At 38.8% G+C, this 21,382-nt stretch overlaps 1 protein-coding gene across 1 annotated transcript in view; it reads left to right on the top strand.

The window, feature by feature from the left end:
* The first annotated feature begins 16,631 nt into the window (after positions 1 to 16,631).
* The window catches only part of LOC126161405 (group XIIA secretory phospholipase A2), a 36,073-nt gene continuing 31,322 nt past the window's right edge, over positions 16,632 to 21,382 (top strand). Inside the window, exon 1 of the mRNA XM_049917183.1 lies at positions 16,632 to 17,063. Within this exon, the coding sequence (XP_049773140.1) occupies positions 16,832 to 17,063 (232 nt within the window). The 5' untranslated portion in view covers positions 16,632 to 16,831. The remainder of the gene's footprint in view (positions 17,064 to 21,382) is intronic.

Raw genomic sequence — 21,382 nt, 5'->3', positions numbered from 1 at the left:
TTCCTAATATGCGTAAATATTTAGAGATCGTTTATACCTTTCCTTACAGCTCACTCAGGTGAAATAATCTAGAGACTTGGAAGGAACGTCAACCTGCTTCTACTCACATTGTTTTATTTTACATAAAATTTCTGTCAGTCAATGGTCTTTTGGAAACCAACAAACAGCTTTTGAATTCTGTAACCTGTGGCAAACAGTTGACCTCTGATTAAATATATGTCCAAAGCACGAACTGCCCTTCCTAAAACCTCCTCGACATTCACCTACTATACTCTCCAGTGTTGTTTCTGTTATTTTTAGTATAATCTTGGAAAATATATTACATGCAGTCAGAGGCGGATACAGAAAAACCTCAAGGGGGGCGGGGGAGCTAAAGATATCTTGAGCAACCTACGCTTTTACCGTAATAAAAAATAATAAAGTCAGATGAAGAAAGTTTTATTTAAACTGATTATATCGATATACAAGACAATGCCATCTTATGATATAAAAATGTTACAATTGTAGTTCTCTTCCTTAAATTATGAATTCTATGCCCCTATTCTTCCTTGAAAATTGGTTAATTACATCGTCAATAGGACAATCAATGTCAGGGTGAGTGTTCAACAGAGCCGAGCCATTAAGTCGATCCTCCTTCATTGTTGACCTCAGCCATGTCTTTGTACGCTGCAATGTTGAAAAACTTCTTTCTACTGTAGCAACTGATGCAACTAGACAAGCAAATATTTTGTACATGGTGTGCAAAGTAGGATAGTCAAATCTAGGACAAACAGACAACGCTTGCGTAACAGAATCACGATCATTAAGGGCGTTTATGCTCGTTTGCTTGTATTGAACAATCTCTCCATTAGTCTCTTTTGAATCACAAAGAGTGATTCTTCTTCAAAGAACGGTAGTTCAGTTAAGCACTGATTCAATTTATGTGCCACGTCATTACCGTCATGTTCCAGTAGTTGTGAGAACAAAAGTATGTTGAATTTTAAATGATAAATATTTTCTTCAGCAAAACGTTCTCTCATGTCAGTCGTCACATGGTCCAGTGTTGGAATGAAAACAGTTATTTTCCAATATGTCATAGCATCATTATGATCGCAGTTCCCTGTGTCTTTGTCTGCCTGTAAGACATGGAACACTCATCTCCATGTGTAACTCTTCCATAACTGCCTTCACCTCTTCAACAATACGAGAAAAATGGCTATCAGCATTAGCTCTCATGCCGTCGTACACCTTGAGCGTCGAATCTAATTTTGCTTTTGCCATCGCGACGTCCAAGGTAGGGTCCTGTAAGATTTTGCTGTCTCTTCAATGTTGCGAACCGCTGGATAGACGCTGTAAAGAACGATACTACTTCAATAGACCAAGTGAGTTTCTCACAGGTGTAACTTTGCAACTGCGAGAGACAGCGACGTTAAGCTGATGACTTCGACACGGTGTTGCTCGGGCGTTGTTAGCTTTCTTTTTTATTGTAACCACAGTTCTCCAGTGACAGAGAAAGGCTTTCATGTCTCCTTGGGATCGAGCTTCACCAGTAACGCTACACTCTTCATCTTGATTCTCTTGATGTTCATCGTCGATATTTCCGCTGCAACCATTCTCTTTATGGGTGTCAACGAAACCCAAAAATCTGTCGCGTAATTTGCAATCACCATCAACATATCTTGCAGTTGGGCGATGTGCGCTACGTCCGTAGTCTCATCGAAGATTATGCTGTAATAACGAGAATCTTTGATTTCCTCCAGTATTCTCGATAACATCACTGTTTCATAGCATAAGTTCGTTACACGTTGTTTTACTTATGTAAATGCGTTCGCTTTAGTGGTTTCAAGGAGATGTCTTATTTGCAAGTCTCCAACACCAATTCTAAACCTAAGACTAGCTCTAAAGTTTCCCTCGTTACTCACTATACTTTCAAGATCATTTTCGTTTTCTAATAGACTCCTATCATCTCTATACCCCTGCAGAGGAATATTTTGCTTTCCATGAAACATGATTGTTTTTATTATAGGTACAAGACGGCCTCTGTTTTCGCCAATAATTTCCATTCTCTGTCTTGACGATTTCTGACCTCAAGTTCGCGGTTGTCTCGTGCCGTCAAAAATAATTTTGCATCTGCTGACCCTTCAACGTGGTACTTGAGCTGAAAGTGGGTCTCAAGGTCACCATCTTTAGCGATAAGTTTGGCAAACTTTGTTAGTGGTTCAGTCAAACGTTTATTGGTAATAATGGATTTTTGCCTCGAACCATTTTATTATTCACAAGCATTGAACAGTTAATGCAAAGAATTTCCTTTTTAACTTGGGAGAACACCAACCACGGGTACTTTTGAAAGTGATTATCGTACACTTGTCTGCGTTCTACCCGTCCCCTCTTGTGCTCGGAAGTAGGAAAGATATAACCTTTTTCAGGTTTCCTTGGAGCTGTGAGAGGCTTGTGTTTTATATCATCACTAATATTTCCTGACGCTAATATATCCAAATAATTGCCACTATCTGTGGGATTAAAGGGATCAGTCGATGAACTTTGTTGTGGAAGTTTCGATGAGGTGCTGGGCTCTGTCTATACATCTGGTGGTGTTTTTGCGGCTGAGTAGTGACCGGAATCTTTAGATGTTTCTACTTTTCTTTTTCTTATTACATAACGAACCATTTAATTATATTGTTACGACGTAGGTAAATTAGATGCCACTTATTCTCGAATAAACACTTTATTCGCACCGAAAAATGTATCACTAATATACTTAGCACTAAAACACACACGGTCACACTCCGCATATTTCTAATACCACTACGCACAACACTGACTGTATCCGTGGTAATAGCCAATAATCGCAGTTGGTCACTTTTTATCACTTCCAAGTTACCGCGACGATTGTAGCTTTCAAACTGGCTACCCTGAGGGGTCGAATTGGCTGGGTTTACACCCTGTTTCTTCCAAGAAGATTCAGCGCCCTGTGGCGCTCTGTCTTCTGCTTAAACTACCCTGGTGTTTCGAAAATGGCTAATTTTTTGGGGTGACGGGGGTGGGGGGTGGGGGGGCAAGTGGGAGGCGTTTCATTCCCTGATGCTTGCTGGGAGTGGTGGTTTTCATTTACCTGATGGTGGTTGGTGCAGTGAGTTTTAGCTCACGCAGATTAATTTCTGAACTGGCGGTGAATGGGTGCTTTGTGACGGGCTTGTTTCTCCCTGCCAAGTGAGTTGATGAGATGAAATGGTGATTGGTGGCATGATTCATAGAAGGCTGTTGATTTTTGTTTGATGAGATGGCAGTGACAGTTCTAGAATCATTCAAAGGGAGTCTACACTCTGTATCGCAGAAGTACCCGGATCATGCTATATTAGTCGGAGGCGACTTCAACCTACCTGGTATAGACTGGGATGTCTATTAATTCATTACACGTGGTACAGACAAGCCGTCGTGTAAATAACTTTTGAACACATTATCCGAAAACTGTCTTGAGCAGCTAAATCGACAGCCAACGCGTAACGGAAATATTTTAGATCTGGTAGCAACGAACAGACCAAACCTCATCGACGGTGTCAGTGTTGAGACAGGGATTAGTGATCATGATGTTGTCATTTCGACTATGGTTACGAAAGTTAAAAAGTCGGTCAAGAAGGCTAGGAGAGTATTCTTACTAGAAAGAGCAGGTAAGCAGTTGTTAGCATCCCACTTAGTAAATGAATCGACTTCATTTACTTCCGGTACGATGGACGTGGAAGAGTTATGGGCAAATTTTAAACACATTGTAAATCACGCATTGGACAAGTACGTGCCGAAAAAGTGGGTTACGGACGGAAAGGATCTACCGTGGTTTAACAGCACAATTCGGAGAATGCTCAGGAAGCAAAGACAGTTGCACTCGCGGTACAAGAATGATCGGGAGAATGAGGACAGGCAAAAGTTAGTAGAGATTCGTGCTGCCGTAAAAAGAGCTGTGCGCGAAGCATACAACCACTACCACCGTCATACCTTAGCAAAAGATCTTGCTGAAAATCCAAGGAAATTTTGGTCTTACGTAAAATCGATAAGCGGGTCGAAGGCTTCCACCCAGTCACTCACTGATCAGTCTGGCCTGGCAACGGAAGACAGCAAAACGAAAGCTGAAATTTTAAATTTAGCATTTGAGAAATGTTTCACGCAGGAGGATCGTACAAACATACAGCCGTTTGAGTCTCGTACAGATTCCCGTATGGAGGACATAGTGATAGACATCCCTGAGGTTGTCAAGCAGCTGAATGGGTTGAAAACAAATAAATCACCAGGTCCTGATGGGATTACAATTCGGTTTTACAGAGAGTACTCTACTGCATTGGCTCCTTACTTAGCTTGCATTTATCGCGAATCTCTTGCCCAACGTAAAGTCCCGAGCGACTGGAAAAAAGTGACGTAAAGTCCCGAGCGACTGGAAAAAAGTGCCGGTGACGCCTGTATATAAGAAGGGTAGAAGAACGGATCCTCAAAATTGCAGACCAATATCCTTAACATCGGTTTGTTGCAGGATTCTCGAACATATTCTCAGTTCGAATATAATGAATTTCCTTGAGACAGAGAAGTTGCTGTCCAAGCATGAGCACGGCTTTAGAAAGCATCGCCCCTGCGAAACGCAACTCGCCCTTTTTTCACATGATATCTTGCGAACCATCGATGAAGGGTATCAGATGCCATATTCCTTGACTTCCGGAGGGCGTTTTGACTCGGTGCCCCACTGCAGACTCCTAACTAAGGTACGAGCATATGGGATTGGTTCCCAAATATGTGAGTGGCTCGAAGAATTCTTAAGTAATAGAACCCAGTTCGTTGTTCTCGATGGTGAGTGTTCATCGGAGGTGAGGGTATCATCTGGAGTGCCCCAGGGAAGTGTGGTAGGTCCGCTGTTGTTTTCTATCTACATTAATTATCTTTTGGATAGGGTGGATACCAATGTGCGGCTGTTTGCTGATGATGCTGTGGTGTACGGGAAGGTGTCGTCGTTGACTGTCTGTAGGAGGATACAAGATGACTTGGACAGGATTTGTGATTGGTGTAAAGAATGGCAGCTAACTCTAAATATAGATAAATATAAATTAATGCAGATGAATAGGAAAAATAATCCCGTAATGTTTGAATACTCCATTAGTAGTGTAGCACTTGACACAGTCACGTCGATTAAATATTTGGGCGTAACATTGCAGAGCGATATGAAGTGGGACAAGCATGTAATGGTAGTTGTGGGGAAGGCGGATAGTCGTCTTCGGTTCATTGGTAGAATTCTGGGGAGATGTGGTTTATCTGTAAAGGAGACCGCTTATAAAACACTAATACGACCTATTCTTGAGTACGGCTCGCGCGTTTGGGATCCCTACCAGGTCGGATTGAGAGAGGACATAGAAGCAATTCAGAGGCCGGCTGCTAGATTTGTTACTGGTAGGTCTGATCATCACGCGAGTGTTACGGAAATGCTTCAGGAACTCTGGTGGGAGTCTCTGGAGGAAAGGAGGCGTTCTTTTCGTGAATCGCTACTGAGGAAATTTAGAGAACCAGCATTTGAGGCTGACTGCAGTACAATTTTACTGCCGCCAACATATATTTCGCAGAAAGACCACAAAGATAATATAAGAGAGATTAGAGCTCGTACGGAGGCATATAGGCAGTCATTTAACCCACGTTCTGTTTGGGAGTGGATCAGGGAGGGATGATGCTAGTTGTGGTACGAGGTACCCTCCGCCACGCACCGTATGGTGGATTGCGGAGTATTTATGTAGATGTAGATGGTTGGATGACCAAGCATGAGCCTGATTTCCCCATTGCTGCTGTACCATGGTGCGTTGGCTATTATCCGAAGGACTTTGTTCTGTACCCTTTCTAGTTTGTTTAGAGTTTTGTCTGCCGCCATGCTCCATACTTCGCGCTATAGAGTATTGCTGGCAGTATGGCCGCTTTACAAATTCTAATTTTGGCTGCTGTTGAAAGTCCTCTACCTTTCAAGAGGGGATATAATTGAACAAGCCTTACATTGTCACGTTGCAAGCTTGTGCTATGTGCTGGCTGAATGTTCGCCATTTGTCTATCTTCAGGTTAAGGTATGTGATTGAGCCTTTCCAGGGCAGATGTTAGTTGTTAATTTCGATGTTTCGCAATGGTTGCTTTAGTTTAGTGGTGAATATGATGGCTACACACTTTTCTGCATTTATTTTTGTTTTCCATAAGTAGCATCATTTGACGACGTGGTTCATGTGACGCTGTAGTCCGCAGACTAAGTAGTTGCCATTTCTGCCACTGTAGTACAGCGCGGTGTCATCTGCATAAAGGGCTATTTCGCACCCTGGCTCAGGAAGCATGTCATTTGTATATAACAGGTAAACAGGTATAGGAGGGATCAAGCACAGAACCTTGCAGTGACTGCTTCCCTTATATATGTGGCTCGGTTGTTTCAAGAACATGTTCACTTCCAGACTTTTATGGAGTGTGAACAATTACCTACTACCTTACGAAGTATTATACAGTATAAGGACGAAGTTTCCAATGATGACATCATCCGGAAATTTTTGTGTGTGGACCTTTTATTGTCGATTCTGTTCCTTTCTAGTGCATTCGATAGAGGGCGTATATAGTAACAATGCGTTTTTAGGAATCTTCTCGAAAGTCGCTATTACTGGAGATATACGCATCGATAGTTTCCGATACCTATCTCCTATTACGAGTTGCGTATGGGAAACCATTGTTACGTTATTAGTAAAAATATTGTTACGAGTTTCATAACAAAATTTTTACTGTGAAGTTACTGTGAATTACCATTATTAATATTTCACAATCAACTGATCACTCTCACTCTTCACTAATCTTTACATTTGCACTTGCTACAACTAGGACTTTTTATTTATTCATTCTTCAGTCTTAATATTTCTGCTTCTGATTGTAAACTAGCTTTCTATTCGGCGAATAGTCCGTATTTATAACGTAAAGTATCGAAGGTTCTCTGTACAAATGCCAGACTGAATAACGTATCGAGATCACTAGAATGGCAGCGACTTTTCACGTAGCTATCTATGTGCCACACAGAAACGTATAAAACACGTTGACGCGAACGCGCGTGATAGGAAAGTACTACTACTCGATAACCAGATTCAGTCGACTAGACTGAGGTTATAAACGAACGAATAGACGAATAGCGCGCGGGCTAACTGGCGGGGGCAGCGCGGATGGCAATGCGGTGGGTCCGCAAGAGGGGGGGAGGGCGCCACTGCATGCAGTTGGTTGCAAAGAAATTACTCTTTAGTTTCTGTAGTTGTTAATTTCTTGTTTATTGCTTTGCTTATGCAGTAGATGTATCAAGACCATCGTGTGCTCCCCTGGGAGTTTTTCTGTTCTCTCCGATCTCCCAAAGATCAATTGTAGCGTATTTTATTTTTGATAGAGACCATACCATACAGTGTTGGAGTGTTCGTGGTTATGGGTTGGTTCTGCACAATTAAGAAGGTGATCAAAATATTTTGGAAATATTTAGAAATTTTCAGTATTACGTAAGCTAAATATATTTAAACATTTCAGTTTATATCTATAAAATTAGTAGATCCAATTTAGTTGCGATTACTACCCATGTAAGTGAAAAGGCTAGATGGCGATAAAAAAACTAATAATACATCGTCCCATGAGCCTCTATTGTTAGATTTACATTTGAGGTAGATCCGCCTAGTTCTTTAAATCTCACTTTCTCCTTCAAAAACAACTGGAGAAGGAAAGGGCATCTTCAGCAGATCATCTACAGAAAACACTATCATGCTAAAGTTTCTTGTATATTAGTTTTTTTATCGCCATCTAGCCTACAGCCTTTTCACTTACATGGGTAGTAATCGTAACTAAGTTGGATCTACTAATTTTACGTATATAAATTGAAATGTTTAAATATATTTAAATTTTGTAATTGAAATTTGAACATTGCAAGGAATGAAATAAAATGAAAAAAAAATAGTAACAGCGTGAATCAAATTGTGGTCCACAAATTATCAGTGCAATAACTATACCACTTTTTTTTAATTACACAAGAAACAGTAACAAAAATGACCGGCTTACAATGAAATGACTCGTCCACAGCACCTATAAGACAGTTGTTCCCCAAAAATTCCTCAAATTCTACGCCTGTGTAGTATGCTACAAGCAATTTCAAAGCAACGTGTTGATCTGGTGCTCTGAGCAACGGAACACTTGTAGTACCGGAAGGGATGATGTTACACCAGACCACGCGCAGCCAAAAACAGGCAGCTGTGTCCCTTGTCTGAGTAGATTGTAGCATGTGTAGTAGAGGTACTGTTAACTATTGGAATTACTCTGTGACATTTCAATCTCGATGCATCTGTAGAAACATTGTCAAGTGCAGTGTTGTTGGTTCTCATAAATCTTGTTGCATATTGTATGAGGGGAGCTAGATCATATGAAATGTCAAGGAGCTCCAGTAAAACTCTAGAATAGGTATGCTCTAAAAAGGTGTCTGTCATTTGGCATAAAAGACCACAGTGCTTTCATACTGTAATACAAGTCATGAGGTATAACAATGGAAAAACTTGTAAAGGACGTTATTAATACATCATTGAATCTCATCCTCAACTATGCAGCTGAGGATGACTAAGGTCACATCGCCAGGAATGCTTCTCACAATAATGTGACGACTGTTTGATTCTTTGGTAGAACAAAATGTACTGGATCAACTGTTCTGTCAAATCTGTAACTTCAGACCAGAATTTGCTTAGCAGGTTGGGGCAATTGCAAGTGTATGTGATTGGTACATCACCCTCACAAGGTCGAACCACACACATCATTGTATACATTTGCATGTACTGGTAAGAGATTACATGAACAACTAATCACCAGGAGCATGAACTGTAACTAGACCACTGTCTGTCAAATCCCTCTGATTTTCAACATTTTCAACATAGAGTAAATATTTCTAAACATAGATCTGTCCAATCCCAGTTGACTGGAGAATTTCTCATATTCATAAAACAATGAAGTTGAAACAAAGCTTAGTACATTTTCAAATTGTGTTCATTTATTACCTATTTTACTGTTGGTGATTTTGTAGTCACACTGCAGTCTAAATTCATAAAATCAATGCAACAATGACGTAGCTATAATTGTAGCGAATTCGGTTTTGAGGAGCTACCTCGACACTTTACTCTGCTTCTCTTCAGATTACCCATTTCTGAGCAAAACATTATATAATAGTAGATACTACAAGCATATTTTCAGCGAATGAATACATTCTATTTTGAGCAAAGATGCTTTCAATGGGGAGAAGCTAGTATAGTTCGAATAAGACAGCAGTCAACAGATGAACAGCTTTGGAGATACCATATGGATTTGTTGTCATTTTCGTATTATAAATTATGTGTTATAGCCAGTTCACACTGGCTGTCACGTCACATCACATTGGGGTCTATTCACACTGTCTGTCACATCACATGACACCATGTCAATTCGCTTAGCTCAGTACCAAATATGAAAGTGAGGTTACAAGCTGTGATGCTCTACACAAAAACTTAGAGTATAGTACTGAAACGGAGGAACTTACAATGATAACATTTGTTAATGGCCAAAGCAATCTTCATAATGTATATTCTTGATCAGAATCTTACGGTAAAGTTCTGAGAAGTGGAACAACATTTTAAAACACCAACATTTAGTTCCTAGCGAAAATTAGACGTACAAGGGAATAAACATAGCCTGTTTATTTCAATTATTATGCTTTTTTATTGTGTAATCAACATCATAAATGTCTATATTTTTCCCTATATTAGACCTGACATTGTCACTTAAAACTTTATTTAATTAAAATTTCAGCAACTTATATTCTCTTTTAAATACAGTGTGGGTATCAGCTCTGTTTCTTTACTGAAAAACGTAAGTCAGATATCTGACCTCACACAATGTAAAAAATATCAAAGTCATCATGAAACATGTGTGATTTGCGATGACAACAAAGCATAATGATAAAATAAAGATTAAAAATACACAAAATCTAGTACCGTGAACACAGCGAAAATTGGTTAACTCCTAATGTTATCATCTGATACACGAACAATGGCAGTCCACCCAGATAGAGACATGACAGGTATTGCACTGTTGCTAGCTCCAAGTGACAGTTGTGGTATGCACATAGAGAGGTTTTGCATTTGAAGAGAGTATATATCTTGCAAATTATTTCTCTCACTTGTTTACGTAGAATTTGTTTTACCACCACTATCAGCCATGACAGCTCAACACAAATGAAATAAAAATTGACTAAATAACTTTCTACGATTATGTTTAATGCTTGCATTGGTTATGACATTCATCAGAGCACTCAGGATATTACCAAACACTCACTGGCTGTTGGAGAATGCTTGTTGTAGGTGTGCAGAACAGGCTTAATCTCGACCTCTACTGATTGTGACTCCAGCTACAGCAGAAAATGTCACTGACAAAATTGTTGTACTGAGAAACCTTGATGTGACTTGATGTGACGTGACCTGATGGTCCATTGTGTGAATGCTGCCGTTTGAAACGGATTATGAAATGTTTTTATATGACAGGACGTGACAGCCAGTGTAAAGTGGCCTTATAACAGTATGCCGTTTCAAGGCAATGGAGCACTGGAGATTAATTGCATAGATTCAATAACAAATAATTTAAATGCATAATACAGTACAGAGTGTCACTGAAATACAGCGGTGTGTTTGGAGTGGAGGGTTGGGGGGGGGGGGGGGAAAGTCAATATTTTACACAGTAATAGTATAAGTAATTCAGAACAAAAAATTTTATATGAACATAGGTCTGCAAATGCTTCATTAGAGATGTATGGGTACTGAAAGGAAGTTTAATTTTGCAAAATTGATGTGCTCAACGAGAACATATATGCAATACAACTGGACCGTAACGTAATTTTCTTGAAAACAATGTTACAGCAAAGTACAGTTATGTTACACATTTTTACACAATGTTTATTTGCTTTGCATTTTGTACATAATGCATTGCAACATGCATATTACGTGTACGGCTTTAACACTTATTGTACAGATGTTGTACAGTTCACAGAATAGGTTCCAATATCCCACCATGAACGTCAATGCACTTTTGCGCTCTAGTGATATGTTGTGTTGCTTGTTCAATTGCCTGTGGTTGGTTCCTACTCAATTTAGCAACATCCATGATGTGACTAAGCAGTTCATCTCGTGTATTTACCTTCACTTCGTGCACCTCTGATTTCATCCAACTCCATAAACAGAAATCTAAAGGTGTATGGTCTGGTGATCTTGGAGGCCAGTATAGCACTACTATGGCAAATCCAGTGATTAGGGTAGGTGCGGTTGAGATAGTCCCTCACTCCTAAGATAACATGTGGAGGGGCACTGACATGTTGAAAGTACACTCCAGTTCGCTTGGCTTCCAATAGCTCCACAAATGGACTTTCCAAAAAATACAGGTACCTCTCTCCTGTCAATCACTGATTGATAACAAATGGACCTATCAAAAGGTTGCCGATCATGCTGCACCAAACATTTATAGCAAAACGAACTTGGAAATTGCTATCCACTGAAGTTTGTGTATTTTCCCATGACAATCGATGATTATTGCGTGTGTTTTTTATTCAATGTCGTGAAAACTGGGCTTCGTCAGTGAATAGTATGTATGGAAAGAAATGACTTTTCTCAATTACCCAGTGACAGAATTGAAGTCGTTGGGCATTGTCACCAATGAGGCGATTTTGGCCACGGTGTATGTGAAATGGATACAGGTTTTCCGCATCTAATGTTTCCCATACACGTTTCTGTGCTACGTTCATACACAGGGACATTCTTCGTATGCTTGTACTGGAACTTCGCTCAACACCTGCGATAATTTCTTTCTGTTCTTGCAAAGCTTGTAGACGTGCACTTTCGGACGAAAAATGTCTACTTGGAAGAGACCCTGTTGCACGAAAAATGATAAACACTTTGGTAAACACCCGGCGATCAGGTAATCGTCGAGTTGGAAAGTGCCTGTGGTATTCTTCTCTTGTATTGGTAGCACTACCATCGCAAAAGCGACAAATATACATCATATCTGCGTATTCCTCGTTATTGTAGACGTGTGGCATTATTAGAAGCGCTTGTACAAACACAGTTAACACAATCCACTACACAGCTAACCGATCCGTCGTCGGCACACTGCACAATGAGGATTACACAGCACAACTGCGTAAACAACTGGTGATTGTACTACATACTACATACATCACACGACCACGGTACATGGTAGGTTGCATAGCGTAAACATGGCAATGTTACGGTCGAGTTGTATTGTGTATACGTTCTGCACATCAATTTTGCCGAATTCATGTTCCTTTCAATACTCATACCTCCCTAATGAAGCATTTGCAGACCTATGTTCATATAACATTTTCTGTTCAGAATTACTTATACTATCACTTTTTACAATATTGATCTTTCCTCCCCAAACACCCTGTATAATACATTAGAATAACAGCATAATCTAATATATAGTGCAACAGTTAACGAAAGAAATTTCAGTTAAACATCACACAAAGGAAAATAATTTAATGTAAACTGGAGGTGGATGGGGTGAGAAAGCAGCATAGTGACTTTATGAGGAGACAGTGAGTGAATATGAATGCGGTGCTGGGATTCGAACCCAGGAGGCAGTTGTGTTAACCACTGTGCCAGTCAGACACAGTGTTTATCGCATTTGCATGGACTATCTCAATATGCCCCTTGGCCAACCCACATTCCCACGTAACGTCACCTATCTAAAGTCCCCACGCATGTCCTCCATGCTTGCTATATTGAGATTCCTGTAGGACGTTGAATGTGATTATGCATTGGCACTGAAGGTAATGGATTCATGACCCATTGAGGTGACTCAGTTATATGAATGCATGGAGTCTTTGTTTCAGTCATGTCCAAAAGAACAGACACTTCCATTACTATAAAAGAAATAATTTAAATTTATGTCCAATATACAATGTATTAGCACCTGCCTTGCAAATGTACTTTTAGAGTGTATAGCTTTTTCCAGTTTGCAGTGGTCCATATTGTCTGAGATTCATGCTTGCATACTCACTGCGAAGTTTAATTTTCTTCTGGGCTGATATGTGTGCACAACTTGATCTGTACAAACAAAGTGTTTTATAGCCTCTAAAATATTCTGGATTTAAGTAATTATCTCAAGAATGAACAGGCATGGAACTTGATAGTAAGTGGAGAGCTTTAAAAAGGGGTTTCCGAGAGACATTTACTTCAACAGCCATGTGAAATAAATGAAGTGTAATTTGCATATTCAAAACCCAAACAACATATGAAAGCAGCACTAACATGAGATTTAACTACTTAAGTAACGAAATCAGACCCAACATCAGCATCAACCACTGGAGAAGCTATGAAAACAGCCTCAACATCAACATCAACTGCTGGAGAAAGACACAGGGGAACTCCTAAACAAAAATGTGTGTATTTTTTATGGAAAAACACTGAGCTAAAAACATCAAACTTCAGGAGGGAGAAACCACAAAATCATGCAGATTTTTGTTCTTGGAAAAGAAGAAAGAGACACCAACATCTGTACAGAAGAATCTTCCATTGTTTGACAACTCAATGGAATACCAAGGTAGTGTGTATGAAGTATGAAGACTTTCCTGTGCACCTGAAGGAGAAGAAAGTCAACTCAGTACCATACCCAACCAAGAATCGGAAGAAGTAGCAGAAAAAGCAAGTAAGCCCCAAATTTCAGAGCTAAGTACTGACCTTGTAGTGTTTCACCAAAACGTGCAGTGACTCACAAAGAAAATTAATGAATTTCAAATACTGCTAGAAAACAATGTTAAAGATGTTTCAGTACTGTGTCTAACTGAACACTGGCTGCGGAAGACACACTGAAAATAGTATATCTTACAGACTTCACACTAGGCAGTCACATGTGAAGGAAAATAAAAAGCTATGGTGCAAGTGTGTCTTCATAAGTGTCTCAAGGTGAATAGATCCTCAATCACCGTGCTGCAGAGAATGATTATTGCAGGTAGCAAGGGGAAAACCACAGTGTAAATGACTCCAGAAACACCATTGGATGTTGGAGCACCAGGTACATATAATCTGCAACTGTGAATGTGTCTCTAGTCCACCATCAGCAGTGGTGGGTGAAGCTTTGACAACGTCTGCCACTCATGCTGGTGAAAAGTCAGATAAATTATCAAACAAGTGTCAGTCGAAGAACCCGGGACAGAAGCCCAAAGACAATTTTTCAATATCACGTTTGTGCCCATTCATTTCCCAGAAGATATTGCTAGGGAAAGAAAACCTGAAATATCAGGTCTTGAACTGTTAAATTATATTCTTAATGAGTCATCAGTAGCACACAGTAAGTCTGTAATTTAGCAATTTTGCTGCTTTTACATATTTTCATACAAATAAAAGTACCATTTCTATTATCTAACCACAACACATTTCGAGTTTTACTCCATAATATTCAGGTGGTACCTTCTCATTTTTCAGTTAGTGAGCAATAAGAAGTCATTGTGGGAGGACGAAAATATTTTGAGTCTTTCAGCTTCATCTACATCGAAAAGTTTATCCATATTTCTGCTAAAAATTTCCTTGTTGCTGCCAGTGTACAGAGAAATCTCTGCTGTTTACTGTTTGTCGTGAAAAAATAATGCTAACATGAACTTTCTGAAGTTAGTTAGTCAACTTCAAGCAGACAACATCCTTGACCATAGATAAATGATGAATGGGTATATAATTTGCTTAAAAAAAGGCTGATGTGTAGCCACTCTATGAAATTCAAACTCATTGTTGTTGACATAAAAATAAGGACAGCTGTTATACCATCAAGAATTTCAAGCAGATGTCCATAATCTCAGTTGCCCCAAAATATTGACTTCAGGAGTTTTGATTGTTTCAAGTTGTTAAAGTTGTGCAATCAAAAATGCCAGCTTGCATCGTTTAAGGGGGTAGTACTCATTCTGATGGTAGTCCAAAGTGTAAAGGTATTACATTTCATTTGTTAGTGGAATTGTCCAAGCAAATTTCATCAGGTCCTTTGTTCGAAATGGTTTCATATATATAACATTTAATAACAGGCCTATCACATTCTTCAAGATGGTGACCACAAGTTAGAGCATTACAACAGAAGACAAACGTAAAACACACGAACTATTTCAGTCAACAAATTAAATGAATTAATGGGACAACCTCAGCAATGAGAATAATTTGGGTGGGGTCAAACTAAAAAATAAATAAATAAATAAATAAATAAATCAGTGAAGCTATGATCATTCCAAAACAACCGAAGAATCAAGAAGTCATGTACAAAACTTCCTCTAGAATAAACGGATCAAAAATATAGAGAAAATATTAAATTGGGATCTAATATTTCGCTTGACCTGTATTCAGCCACTATTCATTTGCTTTCTTCTAGGAAATCTGTATTTCATAGATGTGATGAAACACTTTACAAGAAATGTCCAGACGAAATATCACTTGAAACAGTCCACTCAAGAATGAAATATAATTCATTTACCCTTTAGATTACAATCACAACGGGTAATATATCCACAAACGACGCAAGCTGGCATTTTTGATCAAACAACTTTCGTGATCCAAACAATCAAGACACTTGAATGTAATGGATTTGGGCAGCTAAGATGATGGAAATTGGCTTCAAGTTTTTGGTATAATGACAACTCCCTTTATTTTTACCTCCATGTTAGTTCTTCGAATTCCTATATTATACTCTGTCTTTTATGTCACAGATTTTATCTCACAACCTCTTTCACAGTTCGGTACTGGGCTAACCGAAATAATATCAGATGAAAGATCAAGGGATGATATTGCAAGCCGAATGCACAAGGCAAAAGCTGCTTTTAACAAGAGAAGAAACCCTTTTCACATCCAGCAGCATACTACAAAAATTTGAGGAATGATCTCATATAGACATTTGTATTGATGTGATGTTGTACAGAATTGAGAGAGAGTCACTCAGAGATACGGAAAACACATAAAATAACAACCTTCGGGATGTTGTGCTACCGCAGAATGTTCGAGGTTTCATGGATAGAGGAGATATCAAACAAAGAGGTGCTCCAAAGAGAAGAAGTAGTGAAGCATTGTCTCCCGAAGCTCATCGAACACAGAAGGGACACAATGGGTCAGTCATCTGCTGAGACATGGACATGTCATCAAAATAATCATTGAAAGAACAGTAGAAAGGTAGAATGAAAGAGGTAAATCGAGGCTAGAATATATCAACCTGTCATGGAGGGTACCAGATGCACCACCAGTGCCGCTCTCAAGATGAAGGTCGAGGGCAGAAAAGCGTGACGAGCTACTAACCAGTCTGGCAGCTGAAGACTGAAGAAGAGAACTTGACATTACGTGAGATCCCGTTCTGTTAACGTTTGGCGAGAATCAGCCTCACATTTCCGGGAGTGAAACGACCAGTAATGACAATTGCATTTTTGCTTGTCAAAAATAATGAACTGCTTTTTTATCATGATTTCCTAGGGTCCGTTACAGACGAGAGAAGTTAGTGTTAGTCACTGTCTAATAGACTGTGGTGTTAGTGTTAGACTATGGTGTTAGTCGTGGCTGATTGGGTCGACTGTTATCGACTTGTGTCGTCGCTTCGATTCATACGTCATACTTCTGCGCAAGATTTGAGTGATACACACTTTTAACGCAGTTGTTATTGTTGCGGAATGTTGGCTGTACACCTGTGACTCAGTAGCGGCAGTGTTATGTCCTGAAGTGTTGTATTGTAATCAGCTGAGAACCCAAATATGAATATGAATGAGTCAGTTGATTGATGATATGTGGTTGCTGTTATTGTAATGGAGATTAATAAAACAAGGGTGTTCATTTATGCATTAACATTTCTGGGCTATGCCTTTAGTGGGTATGGAGCAGAAATAATTACAAACTTGAGAGATGCAGTAATAGCAGCAGAAAGTGTTTTCGGAAGCTTTCTGAAGAATGCAATAACATGGGTGAAACAAGTGAAGAACCTGCACGACGTCTTCGATGCCGCGATCGAAGAAACGTGTGTCTTCTCATGTCCAAGGGGTGTGTTACAATTTGTGTAGTATAGAATATAATACAAAGTGAGCCTTTTCTATGTTAAATGGTTACACTCAATTTTGAATCGATTGTATAGCAAATTGGAAATCCCACAATAAGAGCGAGTATTTACTAAAAGATGGTGTCACCGCTTTCTCACATAAGCTGCCTCCTCCATAAATGAAATAGATTTCCTAAGGGCTCTTCTATTAAAGTCTGTCTTTCTTGACAACTGGTTTTATCTTCACGAACCCGACTAGATGTATTATTAGATTCCAGTATTGATCACCAATGCTTAATTACATCAGTTGTACAAATGTTATTGTATTTGGTAAAGTTCACGTTAAAAACATTTTGAAGGGAAGTTAACTGGCGGACTGTGCAACTGAAGGAGGGTTGTTTGTAATCGACTTTTTATTGGCATGAACACAAGCATTATTCCTTCAAGTGTCTTTTGCAAGTTTGCAAAAAATGTGACTTTCACTGACGAAAACAGTGACTCTTATCTCGTCTTTTCCAGTTGTACCGGCAAGTCTTCATGCTACCTCATTGTTCTGTATATCCTTTCATGGGGCAGCTTAGAACACTGTTTTGATTTCCGTCGTGTGTTTCACTAAGCAGTGTGATGCAATCTGTAAAGGTACTGGACTCATATTTAGAAGGACCAGCTTTGAAATGCATCCTGGTCACACAATTTAGATTTCACATGGTTTTCTTAAATTACTAAACACAAATGCCAGGATGACTGCATTTGGAAAGGACATGCCTGATTTCTTACCTCCCACAATCTGAATCTGTGCTCTGCCTCTAATGGCCTTGCCCTTGACTGTACATTACATTCAAATCCTCCTTTTCTGCAGTAGAAATACAGTCATAGTATTAAGTGTATTGCTACCAGTTAAGAAAAAATGCTGTACCAAAATTTTAAGCAATTTGTTTTGCACTGTTCGAGTTGTTAGTACCCAAGTGTGTACTGTATTTTCCCACTTCAACCAGCTGAAGACAGAAAACATTCTGCATGTTGTACAAGTGAAAATGGTTTGCAGTAGTGCTAAATGGTAAGAATAGTGTGTTCCGAAGGTCCAGATCATGGTTTGTGTGAGTGTGTTTTATCTTGCTGCATCAGTCTACTATGGTTAGTTGATGCAGAACAGATTAATCTTATGGTTGCCCGAGTTTCTATGCTTATCTTATATAGAAAGAGAAATTTCTGACAATGCTAACTAGAATTTTCAAATTTTCTATGAGCGTGAAATTAGTTCCGTATTTGCTGCAAAAGTCAGTATATGTTCAATGAAAGTTACTTTACATAATGTGATGTTTCTGATCTGGAAACCTTATTAGATCTAGGTAATTAAATTTTAAACATGGGTGGGTAATGACATTGGAACTCTCACTGAGAATGTTCTCTTTGATGAAGCTTAAAGCAAGAAAATAACTGTACACCAAGCAATGAATGTCATCTGTGATCATGGTGCGCAGTTAGGGTAAATAAGATAGTGCTTTACAGTACAGATACTCCTCAGTATAACTGACTTCAGGACAAAAGTTGCTAGAAGTATCCTATGATGAAGTTTGTAAGGAACAAAGTGCTAATGTAAAATTTAATGTATTCTATGTTAAATTCATATTGTTGTTTGAAAATAGCTAATGATAAAGGACATTAAAAGTCATGTCAAAAACTATGGATCACTAGATGGATTGAAATATCTCATAAAAGGAAAGTGTATCTGTTGGCAAGAACAAGTAAAGATCCTGCAGCAGTTGCACATTCCAATAACTACTCAAAACTATTAATAAAACTCATAAAAATGATAGTACATCCACATTATGTCAGAAATCGGTAATTTCAACAAAAGGCTTAAGTCTGTGTGCAATGTTGTGAAATGAGAGGACAACAAACCACAAAACAGTATAACATCACTACTGATTTCAATGATCCGGCTGTTATTGATCATTCACAGATAGCAGATATGTTTTACAAAATTTGTGATGGCTTACCGAGTGATAGAAAATGCCTGACAGATAGTAAAGATAAATTTGAAAGCAAACTGATAAAGTTTGTCCTTGACAATTTCTTCTGTTCTGTAGACACATTTCTATATTTGTGAATGTATAAAAGGTACTGGGTAGAAATTTCTAACCCCTTGCAAATTGTCAGCATTTAGTCACATGAATGTGTAATGCAAATATAAAGTGACCGATTCATCATAATTGTGATTAATCATACAAGTGATGCAGGGAACATGAAACCAACTTGTCTATAATTCAGTACAACACTAGTATTAACACTGTTCTTATGTCTGTTTTTTTCCCCCTTCAAATTAATATCAGATCATAACACACCAAAGCACTACTACGTTATGAATGGAAAGTGGTGTATTTATGTTCCACTTTCATCTGGAATATAAGGGAAATACACTTGACAAATAAAGTACGCAAGATTCACTACATTTTCATTTTTGACAGGGGTACTGTAATTTGCATTAGTGACTTGAATAAGAATGAAAATTTATGATTCATAACGAAAATAAAATAAACTTTACATTACTGCTGTCACCTAGTGTACTGTACCCAACACATCTACAAGAAGAAAAAGTAACTGACTAAGATTGATTATTGCTTTTGTTGTTCAACATCATTTTCTTTCAGTCCTGGTTCTATATCAATCATTGCATCTCTGAAACTCACTGTATATTCAGGTAAGGTTTCGTAAATAAAAAATAAGTACATACTTCATTGCAAAGCTTATCAGTAGCAGCCATGTGCATTGCTGAGACAATTTTTAGGTGCAGTGGCAGTAGTTTTTATGACTTCATTCATTTCAGATGTGGTAATATGAGAAAAATTTGTGCCTTGACTGTAACCATGACATACCAGTGTTGTCCTGGCACTGGCAACTTTATCTGCATTTGTTTTAAAGCATTTCCACCAAAGGGACTTTCCTCAAAAGTAGATGACACGATATACAGTTTTTCCCAGGAGGAATCATCAATATTTGGGGATATGACAGGAACAATCATTAAAAGCAAAAAAGTCCAGTAAACATGTGCTCTAAAATGCATGCCTTTAGAGCTATGAGTGCTTGTTCATGTGAAATAAATTTTTTCTACTGCATACTCTTTGTGTTCCACATTTTGAGAGGTGGTAGTATGGACAAACAAGGAAAAAATGTCAAGTAAACATGGGCTCTAAAGTGCATACCTTAACAAATGTTCTTGTTCACCTCTGCTACTGTGAAACACACATCTCCTTCTGAAGGAGTGCTCATAACTCTTTAAGGTAGGCCTATGCATTTTAGAGCCATGCCTACTAGACACATTTGCTTAAAATTATTGCATATAGTGGAGGTGCTGAGTTGCAGATAGGCAAAAATTAGTGGCAGACACCTCCCCCCCCCCCCCCCCTCCACCCCCTCACACACACACGTACACACACGCGCAAATGCAACTCGTACAATGACCGCGGTCTCTGTCAACTGAAGCCACACTACACATTAAATTTTTGATATTGTAATGTGTCAGTTTTAATATCATAATTTACGTCTTCCATTTCCAGTAGAACATAAATGTATTTGGCATTCCATTGAAAGAAACGAAGTTCACGATTGACGAAGATGTATTTTTGGCATTCACTATCAGACAAATATATAAAAGAACCAAGAGTCCACTGATGAGGATTCCGATAGTAAGAGTAAACAGACAGTGACACAGTTTAATATAGTATTCTGATAACGGATATTACAGGATGGAAACAAACAAAAACGAGGAGACGTATCCACTCATTCAGAACCGATTTACATGCGGTGCACAGACGTACATAATAGTACAGGGAATTTCATTATCTTGAAAGCTTCCTTTCTTCTTCTGCTCTAGTGCCCATTCACACACAAATGCACCCACTCATGACTGTGGGTTGTTTGTGAAGTCTTGCATCAGGTGGTTATAGGTGTATAGTTGACAATTCTCATTTTTGTTGATTAATTTGCTGTCCTTTATTTAACGCTAAATTCGAGCCACTTCTTGTCTGTATGTCATAACTCTGCTATGCAAATAATCATAGTTGTGACATAATATATTAAAACTTATTACCCATTCCTAATACAGTAAAAGTGTAGCTTGGTGGCTCACAAGGAGGCCATATGAGCTTATCTTCACTAATTTGATTCATATTGGCATGGTGTGTAGGGCACAACTAAGACTTTATGAAGCTGCAACTGTGCTTTGTATGGTCACCTGTGTTCAGGGAGCCCACAGCCGAGTTAGTAAACTTCTAGTTTCATAACTGCGAGGTGTCTGGATAGACTCTTGCTACTGATACCTTTT

This window comes from Schistocerca cancellata, chromosome 2, assembly GCF_023864275.1.
Source record: "Schistocerca cancellata isolate TAMUIC-IGC-003103 chromosome 2, iqSchCanc2.1, whole genome shotgun sequence".
NCBI classification, from domain to species: domain Eukaryota; kingdom Metazoa; phylum Arthropoda; class Insecta; order Orthoptera; family Acrididae; genus Schistocerca; species Schistocerca cancellata.
Note: the sequence above shows the minus strand (reverse complement) of the source record. Positions and strands in the feature narration are given on the sequence as shown.